At 38.5% G+C, this 13,118-nt stretch overlaps 1 protein-coding gene across 4 annotated transcripts in view; it reads left to right on the top strand.

Annotated features, from left to right (window-relative positions):
• Positions 1 to 10,448, top strand: part of FRMD4B (FERM domain containing 4B) — a 372,987-nt gene extending 362,539 nt beyond the window's left edge. For all 4 annotated transcript variants that reach the window (XM_008963959.4, XM_034956863.3, XM_003811580.5 and 1 more), the window contains 2 exons: positions 3,018 to 3,150; positions 7,690 to 10,448. In XM_008963959.4, coding sequence (XP_008962207.3) covers positions 3,018 to 3,150; positions 7,690 to 7,810 — 254 coding nt within the window. In that variant the 3' untranslated portion in view covers positions 7,811 to 10,448. The remainder of the gene's footprint in view (positions 1 to 3,017; positions 3,151 to 7,689) is intronic.
• The last annotated feature ends 2,670 nt before the right edge of the window (positions 10,449 to 13,118 follow it).

Below are 13,118 nucleotides of genomic sequence, written 5' to 3'. Positions count from 1 at the left end.
TATAAGGATTCCTGAGTCATTGTATAATAGTCAAGTGAAAACTACACCTTTAAAAGTTTCATGTACTTGTTGACGAGGCGTTTCCATGGAGATTTCTATTTGGGTTCAAGTTCTCTCCTATTTGTGCAGGACTTTGGACTTCCACTAGGGCTGTCCTATCTATTACCACATCTAACATATGAAAGGGCTTTGGTAATTATTTCTTATTTATGGCTCTGACCTAGAAAACACCTTTCTTCCTCTTAAAGTTCAAGATGTGAGAAACTTTCACAGGTCAAACCTGGGCAGAACAGGCAGAGTACTACAAGGGAAAAACCAAACGAGGAGGGCTGAGATGCATGTGGATGGTCACTACGGCACAGGGCTGGGGTGGTGCCTGGGGGAAGCAGGTGTTAACTGAGGAAACTCAACATTCCTGGCTGCTAGCTTAGTAAAGGTGAGATGGAGGTAAAGCTTCCTGTTTCAGACCTGGTGTGAGCCTTGCTGACACCAGCAAGATGTGGCCCCACAGACCAAAAGGCATCACTCTTTAAAGAACTGCAGGGGTGGAATCAGTACTCCCAGAATTCCCTGCTGGAATTCCCCTCATTTCTGTCTCCACTTTAAAACTGCAGAAATGTATTACAACAGGCAGGCGTCATTCTCATGGAGTGATAAATTTCCGGTTATTTGCCAGATTAGTCCTGGCATTGTAGTCCCTTCCAGCCACCTGAAGGATCTCTCGGTGACTCAGTTTTAGTAATGGCAACTACCATTTGTTGGCAGCTTACTAGATGCCACACACATTCAGAACATTACATGCACTCTCCTATTTAATGTATGCAACAGTTCTATATAGTGATTGCTATTGTTATGCTTACTGTTATCATCCTAATTTTGTAGCTTAGGCAACTCTGGCTACAGAGTTTAAATAACCCAAGTTCCAAAGCTACTAAGTGGTGGGATGGGGATTCTGGGGATTCTATCCTAGCTCAGCTCCTTTTTTTTTTTTCTTTTTTAAAGAGACAGTCTCAGTCTGTCACCCACATTGGAGTGCAGTGATATTATTATACCTCACTCAGTCTCAAACTCCTTGGCTCAATGCGATCCTCCCTCCTCAGCCTCCCAAGTAGTTAGGACTACAAGTACACACCACCATGCCTGGCTAATTTTATTTTTTTGTAGAGACTGGGCCCTGTTTCCCAGGCTGGCCTCTAACCCCTAGCTGCAAGTGATCTTCCCACCTCAGCCTCCCAAAGTGCTGGGATTACAACCATGAGCCATCACACCCAGCCCCACAGCTCTAACATCTTAACCACCAAGGCTTAGAGCCTCTGATTTCAGTTTGGAAATGGCTTGGAAGCTCAAACTCAGAGTGTTGCATCTATTAGTCAACACCTCATGACATCCAGGGCCACAGATGAGTTTTGAAATGCGTTTGTCCCCTAGTGATCACAGGTACTTTGTGTGTATGAGAGAGAAGAGGAGTAGGTCTGAAGCCAGAAACAGGAAATGGAAAAAGGGCAGTGCTGGTTTTTGAGTCTTGAACGAGCATCCTGGCGTTGTGGTTACCTTGTCCATCCTAGGCGTGGAGCAGAACTGGTTTTATAGAGAGGACAACAAACGCCCAGTGATGAGGCATTTGTTGGGCTTCGCTCCCAAATTATGTCCTTGTCTTGTTCCAGTTCAGTTCCTCTGTAGAACTAAATCCCTTCTTCCTGAATTCCTTCCTGTGCTACTTACCACTTCGCCTCTTCCCCCAATCCACACCCCAACACATACACACTTTTTTAAGACAAAAAATAGCCTTGATCTTGCTAGCGGCCAGTGTTGTCTTTGGCTGAGGAATAGTCAAGTCTCAATAAGTCAACTTATGGAACACATTTCCTCCAAGGCCTCTGACAAACCCCGACTCATCACCTTACCTTTATAACACCATAGTGTGAATGGGAAGATTCTCGCAATATATGAGAATTGTTTTCTTGCTTGTCTTTTCAGTTATTTTAAAAATTATTTATGTGTTATTATTATTTTCTTTCTTGGGATAGGATCTCACTTGGTGGCCCAGGCTGTAGTGCAGTGGTGCAAACATGGCTCATTGTAGCCTTGACTTCCCAGGCTTGAGTGATCCTCCCACCTCAGCTTCCCAAGTTGCTGGGACTACAGGTGTGCACCACCATGCCAGGCTAATTTTTGTATTTTTTGCAGAGATGGGGTTTCGCCATGTTGCTGAGGCTAGCCTTGAACTCCTGGGCTCAAGCGATCCTCCCACCTTGACTTCCCAAAGTGCTGGGATTACAGGCTTGTGCCACTGAGCTGACCTAAAATTATTTTTATTTATTTATTTATTTTGAGACAGAGTCTCACTCTGTCACCAAGGCTGGAGTGCAGTGGTGTGATCTTGGTTCACTGCAACTTAAACTTCATGGGCTCAAGTATTTCTCCTGTCTCAGCCTCCTGAGTGGCTGGGATTATAGGCATGCGCCACCATGCCCAGCTAATTTTTGTATTTTTTGGTAGAGACAGGGTTTCACCATGTTGGCCAGGCTGGTCTTGAACTCTTAGCTTCAAGTGGTCCTCCCGCCTCGGCCTCCCAAAGTGCTGGGATTACAGGCATGAGCCACCACACCTGGCCCCAACCTAGATTATTTTTTGAATTGACAAATGTATCTTTCAATTAATCTTATTCTCAATAATAATATTAATAGTTATTTATTGAGTGCTTACTCTGTATCAAGTACAGTGCTAAAGATTTTCATAATTACCTTATTTAATCCTGGCATCATACCTATACAGAATATATTAATATTATTATCCCTACTCTATAGATGAGGAAACTGAGGCTTAAAGAGGATAAACTACCTGCCTAAGGTCACATAGCCAGGAAGTCACTAAATTGGAATAGGAACTCTTATTTCAAACCCTCTTAAATCTCTACTCTGACAAAGCTGATTGCAATGTAACTCTGAATGACCTTAACAATTTTTCGCTTTTAATATTTCCATTAATTTTATCTCTTTTTCCATTTTTATTTCCAGTGTCTTCTACCAATGCTTCCGGGAACTGGAGGACCCAGTTAACCATAGGGCTGTCGGATTACGAGACTCCAGCACATTCTTCTTACACCAGCTGCTATGGCAATGTCTATAATCCTTTACCCTCTCCAAGCAGGTGAGGAAGCAATGCTCGAAAATCCTAGGAGCCTGTTCCAGTTCAAAAGAATTCAGGGATCCTAATTTACAAACGTCAGATAATCTAGTTCAGGGGTTGGCAAACTCTAGCCTGTGGGCCAACTCCAGCTGCCACCTGTTTTGGTAAATGAAGTTTCATTGGAGAATAGCCACCCTCATTCACTTACATGTTCTCTATGGCTGTTTTTGCACTATGAGGGCAGAGCTCAGTAGTTGCACCAAAGCCAAAAATATCTGGCCACCATCAGCCAAAAAGTATCTGGCCTTTAAGAAAAAGTTTGCTAACCCCTAATCTAACTCATTGAAATTTGACCCTGGTCCTCAGTATTACATTGAATTCTTGTATATTTCCTCTGATGTTTACAAAGAACTACTTGCACAGACACCAAAGCCAAAAATATCTGGCCTTTAAGAAAAAGTTTGCTGCCGGGCACGGTGGCTCATGCCTGTAATCCCAGCACTTTGGGAGGCCGAGGCGGGCGGATCATGAGGTCAGGAGATCGAGACCATCCTGGCTAACACAGTGAAACCCCATCTCTACTAAAAATACAAAAAATTAGTTGGGCGTGGTGGCGGGCACCTGTAGTCCCAGCTACTCGGGAGGCTGAAGCAGGAGAATGGCGTGAACCCCGGACACAGAGCTTGCAATGAACCCAGATCGCGCCAGTGCACTCCAGCCTGGGCGACAGAGCGAGACTCCGTCTCTGTCTCAAAAACAAAACAAAACAAAACAAAAAGAAAAGAAAAAGTTTGCTAACCCCTCATCTAACGCATTCTGTTCTTTAGTCTGTACATTGAATTCTGAGTCTGAAGCTTTTATTTTTTAAATTATGGTACTTGAAATCCTATTAGTGATATGTCCATTTAAGTCTCTTTTGAAACCTTGCAGGCAAAATCTCTCTACCCCAGGAAAGGCTGTTCATACCAAGGTTCCTTAGACAGTTGGTAGGCTGGATTTCAAACATTTGCTGCGTTTTTTATCTGATCCTACGTTTGTTATGAAGCAACAGACGCAGCCAGCTGTCCTGTTTGTCTGTAAAAGTAGTTCTTTGTAAACATTAGAGGAAATGTAGAAGAGCAATTTGTTAAAATTGATTTTTTTAAAAAATTGCAAACTCTGAATTACTTTTTAAAAAAATTCTTGTTATACACAGGAATTAAGTTTGAAGAGGTCATGTCTCCCTTTTACTTTCCCACAAAAGATAATCCACACCCATGGTACCAAGAAGTAGAGCATTTTCTGCTGTTTTTAGAATGTGTAGTTTTGATTTAAGTCATATTGCTTCAGACACAGACTACATACTAAGTTATACAGACTACAACTTATAAAGGTTTCTATGCTGGTAAATTTGAGAATTTAGCAGTTTCTTATTAAGACACTCACTGTTACAAGCAAATTGGAAATATTCAGCCCCAAATGCCTTTTTTTTTTTCCTCCACATTCAGTGGGAGTTTTTCTTGGCTTGAAATATTAAGCCAATTGTCTCAGCTAAACAAAGGCTATACTCAAAATAGAATTTTAATGAAAATATACTTCAGAGGATGTCAAATAGCTTGGACTTCTGTAAATAATGTTTGAAAATGAGTTAGGAGCAAGAACCAAAATGACTGGCCTAAAATTTGAGCCGAGCCCTTTCAGTTTACTTCTAACCATTTTTTAATAATATATTTGCAAATTATTTTTGTGTTTGTGTAATTTTACTTGCCTTTTTGTTGACTCAGAAATGATTATACAGTTTTTGGTGCATTACTCAGTTCTAATATCCTTAACACTACTGTCATTGGACTCAGGAAGTGTTAAGCATTTTTAGAGAAAATCTGTTTTTACCAAGTCTGCTCATATATATCAGACAGCCCATGATGGCTTGATAGGGGATCAGAGGGGTCATAACACACAGGAAATTAGAAGCTATTTAAAGATCCCTATTGTGTGTTTGTGTATGCGTGTGCATATATGAGCTCATGGTGGAAAATTTATAATAAAGAGATAAATAAGTAGGAAATAAATTAGCCATAATTCCACCATCCAGAGATAGCAGCTGTTAACATTTTGGCATATTTTCCACGTTTTTCTCTGTCCATTTAACATGGTTATAATGATATTGTACATACAGTTTTGCGTCTTATGTTGTACATGAAATTCTACATCTCCGTTTTTTAAAAAACTTAACATCATAACATAACCATGTTCCCATGTGTTTTAAAACTCTTTAAACCTTATTTTATATGACCAATATGATATTCCACTCAAATATACCCTACTTTACTTAGCAGCTCCTCATTTTTTGAAGGTTTTTTTGAGAGGCTTTTAGATTTTTCCTTCTTTTTTTTATAAAAGTACTGCAGCTATTTTTTTTTTCTTCCCAAGACGGAGCCTTGTTCTGTTGCCCAGGTTGGAGTGCAGTGACACGATCTCGGCTCACTGCAACCTCTGCCACCCAGGTTCAAGTGATTCTCCTGCCTCAGTCTCCCAAGTAGCTGAGATTACAGGCGCATACCACCACGTCTGGCTAATTTTTGTATTTTTAATAGAGACAGGGTTTTGCCACGTTGGCCAGGCTGGTCTTGAACTCCTGACCTCATGATCCACCCGCCTCAGCCTCCCAAAGTGCTGGGATTACAGGTGTGAGCCACGGCGCCCAGCCCAGTATTGCAGCTGTTAACATCTTTGTCCAAAATATTTGTCTGAATCCCAGATTATTTTCCTAGGATACATTCCAATAAGTAGAGTTAATGGATTAAATTGAAAAGTGTATTTTTTTAAGCTCTTGCCTTCCAGAAAGATTTGCCACTTTGCCTTTCCAGCCACGGAGATACAGAAGTACTTATTTCCATCCATTAGTTTATTTAGGATTCTTTTTAGGATACAGTCTGATCAATTTAACCTATTAACAGGGCAAGGATAATAACAATCATTCATAAAGCTTTATAAACTTGCTCTAAAATTCTGTAAATTGTTTTTATGAAATCATGATTTTTAAAATAAGAGAGAAATTAGGTTTTACGATAAAGATGAAAAACTAGATTTTCCCGTTAAGCCAAAGATTTGAAATGCATAGCAACATATTAGTGTTTTGTTGTTTTTTTAAATAAAGTGTATATTATTTAAAGATCCTTTGCCCTAGAGTATCCAGGTCTTAAAATTATAGAAAGGTACTAATTTTTACAAATAAAATTTTTTTTCTAGTACAATTGGCATAATTGTCATTAGCATAAACTTTCCAAAGTAGAAATGTTGAAGCTACCTAGTATATAATACAGTCAAATTCTTGGCTCTACTGCTGCCAACTGTATTTTCAAATAACTTTTTTCTTTCACCTCCTATTTTCCATTCCCTTTCTCCTTTCCTATCTAACTCTATTACTAGGCAAAACCAAGGGCTTCTATCCCCAAGAATGGTTGTGTCTCCAGAAGTGAGATCAGTTGTAAATTCTCTTTTGCTAAGTGTAGCCAGCTGTAGTAAGTACAGTACCTCCAATCTGTGTGTTGCTTCTTGCATAGCAGGAGTTTTGCTTGCACTGACTGATGTGTGAAATTATGAAATCTGGCTTTGTTTTTTATGTTACATGAAAACACTAAAAACCTTTATTTCCAAAGCTCTTCTTCCAAAGACTTTAAAAAAAAAATCACCTTTACTAAAATACTTTGGAATGTAAAATAAAAAAGAAATCAACTAACTATCTAATCTCTCTTAACCTACCGTTACAATAATGGGGTTTTGCTTATCGGAATGGTTTGTATGATAGGATGCTCTCATTTGGAATTGCCATCTAAATATGCGTATGATTTTTAAATGTGATGCTGTGTCCTGGGTCACTTCCAATTTATGCCTGACCCATAAACCCTAGGGATATCATATATGTCCCTATGTGCCCCCGCCACCTTCTAAATACATTATTTTGTCCCTGAGGAAAGCATCTAGCATATTCCCTCAATTTGAAGAGTACTTAAAATGTGATTGTCACAATATACTTTTTAAAAAGTTAAAAATATAGCTGTCACACAAATAAAAATGGACATGGGCCGAAGATTTGTTTAACTCATTAATAAGTGAACTAGCAGGATGGTAAAGCTGGTTCAAAGAGACTCCGAGACACTGAAAGAGAGAATGTTGGAAAAGACTACTCAATTAGATACAAAACCAGTTAATGTCCTGTAGGTCAATAAAACTGTAACCATAATCTTTTTTACTAGACAAGTTATTTGTATTTCTTTGAGACAAAAATCTACAAGTTAACATGTAACTTAATACAATCTGGGTCCTGATCAATGAAACACAAGTTAAACAAAGGTATATCTTTCCAGAGAATTAAATAATCCTTTTTATGGGCCTGTTAAACAATGCTCCAGTATGACATTGAAAGAACATGCAGTCACCCTTCTCCTTTCCCTTATCTCTACATTTTGGGAAATTTTTCTTAACAGTGCTTCCTACTAACTTCTTTAAATGTAGTAGTCTTTGTGCTGTGGGGACAAAAATATGGCCACAAGTAGTAACTTTTCTGGTTTTCTTTAATAGACAATACACAGAAATCAGTCAACTGGATGGTACAGATGGAAACCGGCTGGAAGACAACCTGGAGAGTAGTGAGCAGAGACTCTTTTGGCATGAAGATTCAAAGCCTGGAACATTAGTCTGAACTGCAGTTGGACCTCCTGACCAAGCACTGCGTTCTCACACTAGTGTGCCTTGCAAATTGTATTCGTCTTCCGAGAGGATGTTCGTTTTAGAAACCTAAAGACATCAAAGGTTGAAGAGAAGACTTAGTTGCCCTGGAAGTGAATCAGTGAATCACACACCAAGCCCCACAAAGTCCCTAAAGGAGGATTTGGCCTTTCAAACTCTAGGCACTAACGTAACTGTAGGGTCTGCCCACATGTTGAAGTATTGCCAAGAGAGGACTCAGTGTGAAGCCTTCATCAATAGCAAGCACTTTTTAAGGGAGTAAAAGTTGTTAAAGGCAAACCTCAAAAACATGAAAGGGCATTCAGGATGTACCATGGCAATAAGGACAGGGGAAATCTCAGAGCACAATTCAGCAGGATGAGAGAAGGGGAACCAGAAGCTCCGGAGTCATTGCTCACTTCAGAGTTTGAATTCGTGAGCTGACAAAGAGTAACATGCTCTTTCTACACAGACATGGACAATTTAGACAGTATTGGAAATTACTTGAAGCTGGATTTTCATGAAGTTCTGAATGAGTGTAAATGTTTTTTAGGATACTATAAAGAGTGATGTTTTTCATAAGCACCATAAAATGGGTTCTGGAAAAACTGATTACCGTAGCATCCTGTAATATAACTTATGGTAGCAGATTGGGGAAAATGAAGCAGCCCACTGAATAATTGACAAAGTCTGCTTGGAGAACGTTCTAAGGTACAATATCATGGAGCTCCTTTTTCCTTTCTCCACTAATTGCGTGATGAGCTATTGTTCTGGCTGGTAATTCTCCAACTCGGCTGTCATTTGAAGTGGCAGACTTAATATGGAAAGTTTTTATAATTATGAGTTTGAAAAAGCATTTTAAGATGATACAGAAAGTATCCAAAACAACAGAAAAAAAAAGCCACGTCATTTTAGATGAATTGCGTGCCTTAAAATGGTGAACGTTAGAAAATTAAACAAGTCTGGATTCCACAAGTAGTTCCAAGTCACCAAGTGACAAAAACAAGGTTAACGTTAAAAAAGAAAAACAACAACAACGACAAAAAACTCCAAGCTGCAGTGGATTTAATTATGAGGCTAAAACTACCTCATACTTTCCTTGGAAGAACTAATTAGCTATGGTTTATTGTAGGGTTTTGTTTGTTTGTTTTTTAAAGCAAATGATTTCCATATTCCAGACTGATCTTTTTTGTCATCTTTGCTTCAAAATTACATAAAAGGTGCTCCTTTCCCCCTTCTTTTATACAAGTTTCTTGTTCATATTGTGAATAGAAAAGTTTCTGAACAACTTTTTTGGAACATTTTCTATCTATATTCCAAAGCATGTAATATATACATAAAAACGATTTGTTAAACTGGTCCTTAGTCATTTGTATAATTAGAAATGAAGTTTGGGAAAAAATTTTGGAAAAAAGACAAGCAAAAAAAAATAACTTATTCCTTTTTTGCATATTTGTATAGCCTTCTAGAATCAGAAATAACCTTTTTGCATATTCTTTTATTGTTCTGACTTTTCAAGACCTATTATTTTTTTACATAGGTCAATAAACAAAAGGTGTGCTACTGAAAATGTTTACGTTTTCTTCCATTTATGTCAGGGGTTCATGGGAAGCAGGTCGCAGTGCTCTACTTCAAGTAATCATATTGGGCAAGGCTTCGGATTTTTATTTATAGTATTACCGTATTTTATTAATTCCGGGATGTACATTTTTAAATATTTACATTTAAAAACATGGTTCATCTTTTTATTGATGGCATATTCTACTTGAATTGGCAGTTTTTTCTTAATAGTACATTAAAAATAATGCTGTGTCTTACAATAAAGTTGCCTTAGAATTGATGAAATACGGTAGTTTGTCTCACTGAGGATGACTGATGAGAACTTTTAGGTTTTTTAATCTTGGGAATGTTGTTTATTTGTAGCAAGTAATTTATACTAATTTCACAGACTGGCAAACAGGTCTTCTAAATTCAAGAAATTAGTTCTCTGACATCCTTTAATCCTACATAATGTAGAGAAGGGAGTGGAAATGAAATATATTTCCATACAAGTATCTTGCATAAAATAACATTTTTCTGTTCCCGAAATGGTATGGTTACACTTGCAAGCATGCCTTGAAAGGGCAAATATAACTTGGCTCCCAAAGAGGAAAAGAAGGTATAGAAATGGAAGCTCAGGGCCAGGCATAGCGGCTCACACCTGTAATCCCAGCACTTTGGCAGGCCGAAGTGGGAGGATTGCTTGAGCTCAGGAGTTCAAGACCAGCCTGGACAACATGGTGAAACCCCGTCTCTATGAAAATACAAAAATTAGCCAGTCATGGTGATGTGTGCCTGTAATCTCAGCTACTTGGGAGGCTGAGTTGGGAGGATATCTTGAGCCCAGGAGGCGGAGGTTGCAGTGAGCCAGGATCGTGCCACTGCATTCCAGCCTAGGCAATAACAGACCTTGTCTCAAGGAAAAAAAAAAAAAAAAAAGGAAGAAAGAAATGGAAGTTCAGCAATCCTACTGCATGGTTTTCTTCGTCTCTTTTGAAAAACATTTCTCAACTGCATTGGTATTAAACCAATTAAACTACGTTATTTATTAAAAGCCAAAAGTGACAAAAGTACATTATTCAACATGTACGTTTCCTCTTTTTTATTACAAAATACCATGGTTAAATGCAAAACCAAAATAGTACATAACAAAAACATAATCGTGCCCATTAGCCTAACGCTCTCAGATATAATAGTTAATTTATTGTATATTTGTTTGGATTTTTTTCTATGCATATAGTAATTTTTTAAAAGTCCAGCATATTACAAGTACAGTTTTACAACTTAGTTTTTTGTTTGTTTGTTTTGTTTTCTGCCTAATATATCTTGGGCCTCTGTATCAAGACATACTGATCTACCTCATAAAGATATATGTTTAACAAGGTGGATTTTTAAAATTGCCTCACCCTACTAGATGTTTATCTATTTTTCTATATTTGACAAAAATTTTCCAAATTCTTCCTTGTACTCACAACAGCTTAAATATTACAAGAAATAAAGATTCCGGAATTGTTTTAAACTATTAGTTTGGTCTGTTCTTAGGAACAAAGGCTCAGACTAAAGAGTTACTACAAAGGTGAGTCCTTAAAGAGCTTCCAGAACTGGAAGAATGACTTTCTTTGGTACAATAGGCAAGTTTAGATTATTTTCTAGAGTAGTGCTTCTCAAAGTAGTGAAAGACCAATTTTTAAAGATTCCAATCCATTGTGTACCTATAGTTTTATAAAGTAAAATAAAAGCAAATTACTAGAGGAGAAAAGCTAATTCAGAAAAAAATTGCTAGATTATTGAAAAAACATAAGAAAATACACATCCCTATGTATTATTAGATTCAGCAGACATAAAACTACTCTGTCAAGTTGGAATCAAAGTTTCTAAACACCAACTCTCAATTTCTGTACTTACCTTGCACCACGTTACAGACCACCCTTTAATAAGTGCTGACTTGGAGTTACGTCAAGGGAGGTACTTCATCCATGCTTATCAAGACAAGACAAACAGTAGTTGTCTCCTGTTATGTCACAGGGCATGGAGATGCAGTCCATTTCCAAAGACAAAATCTTTTGACATGTACACAAAGCCCAGAAGGTAATGAAAAGCTTCACTCCTTTTTCAGCTCAAAAGTTTAGCGAGCCTCTTACGTCCTGTTTCTCTCCTTTCTTCTTCTTTTTTTTTTTTTTTAGGTGGAGTCTCGCTCTGTGGCCCAGGCTGGAGTGCAGTGGCACGATCTCAGCTCACTACAACCTCTGCCTCCCAGGTTCAAGCAATTCTCCTGCCTCAGCCTCCCTAGTAGCTGAGATTACAGGTGTGCACCACCATACACGGCTAATTTTTGTATTTTTAGTAGAGATGGGTTTCACCATGTTGGCCATGCTGGTGTCGAACTCCTGACCTCAAGTGATCTGCCCTCCTTAGCCTCCCAGAGTGCTGGGATTACATGTGTGAGCCACCAGGCCCGGCCTGTTTCTCTGTTTTCATATGCCCCTCCTCTGGACTTCCCTGGGTCTTTTCTACTACTCTGTATCCCTTCCACCCCCATCCTTGTGCCACCTTGGAGTAGAAAAAAGAAAGTATGTCCTGCTGCAAAAACGAGTTGGCTTTTGTTGAATTCTAGTTCAGTGTGCTCCAGGCTGGTGTGCAAAAGTGCTTTATATGTATTTTCTCATTTAATCCCCACAACAGCCTAATGGGGTGTATAGTGCTAGATAATCTCCATTTTACAGAGAAAGAATCTGAGAATTAGAAAGGTCATGTAATTTACCACTATTAGGAGAAAAGCAGGAAGTAAATCCTGAGTTGGCATACTCCAAATACTAAGCTATGAATTCCTCATTCCGTGAATGCTATCCAGGAACAACTTCTCCATAGGAAGAGTGAAAGTAGCAAACATAACTTTTTAAACGGATTAATGAAAATTGAATGTATACATGCTAAGCCCAGTTCTTCTTGCTCATTGTTACTTCTTAAAGGTAACAGTCCTAATTTTCTTTCATTTACTAGTGGCAGAAGGGCTGAGTTAGGTCTAAATCCAAGCACAGGTCAAAATAACCCTTACCTAGGAAACTACCCAGTTTCAGGTGGTGCCCACTGGGCTGAATTATTGATTGCTAGTGGATCAAGTACATTATTTATTTCTAGTGGATCAAGTACATTTCTTAAATTGTTTTCTAGTCAATAAAATGTCTTACACTAGTGAATATACTTGTTAAAATCACAGATAACGATAATGAACTAAATATTGATCAGTGGCACTGTAAGTATCTATTGATCCTTCCCCATTTTGAATTGTTTAGGGGCAGTGTGATAATGTGAATTGTGAAATGCTCTTCTACAATGCCCTTGAGAAGCCCTCTCAAAATTCAGCCCTATCAGATGTATGGACCTGTGGGCTTCACCTTGATTCTCTTTGGAAAGAGTGCATCTGAGATTAATCTCAGATTGGAATCTGAGCCCACCATCAGAGTGTCCTTATACCACTGTCATCCTTTTCTGCCTTTGATGATTCTGGGAGAATCTGTCACCTCTGCAAAAGAAAATAGGAAGTGTGCGAAAGATCCATTTTGGCAATACTTACCTGATTGCTCTTCTCAACATTAAACACACACACAAACACATTCTATTTCCTTTTGCTTTTGAATATCAGATGCCTTGGCAAGAATGGTGTACTGGGACTAGGAGGGGGATGGGAGTTCACCTAACTTCTGAGTTTCATATAATTTTCTCTTCTTGAATGGTTATAACAT

The sequence above is a fragment of the Pan paniscus genome, chromosome 2 (assembly GCF_029289425.2).
Source record: "Pan paniscus chromosome 2, NHGRI_mPanPan1-v2.0_pri, whole genome shotgun sequence".
Lineage (NCBI taxonomy): Eukaryota > Metazoa > Chordata > Mammalia > Primates > Hominidae > Pan > Pan paniscus.
This window is presented reverse-complemented; position numbering and strand designations above follow the sequence as displayed.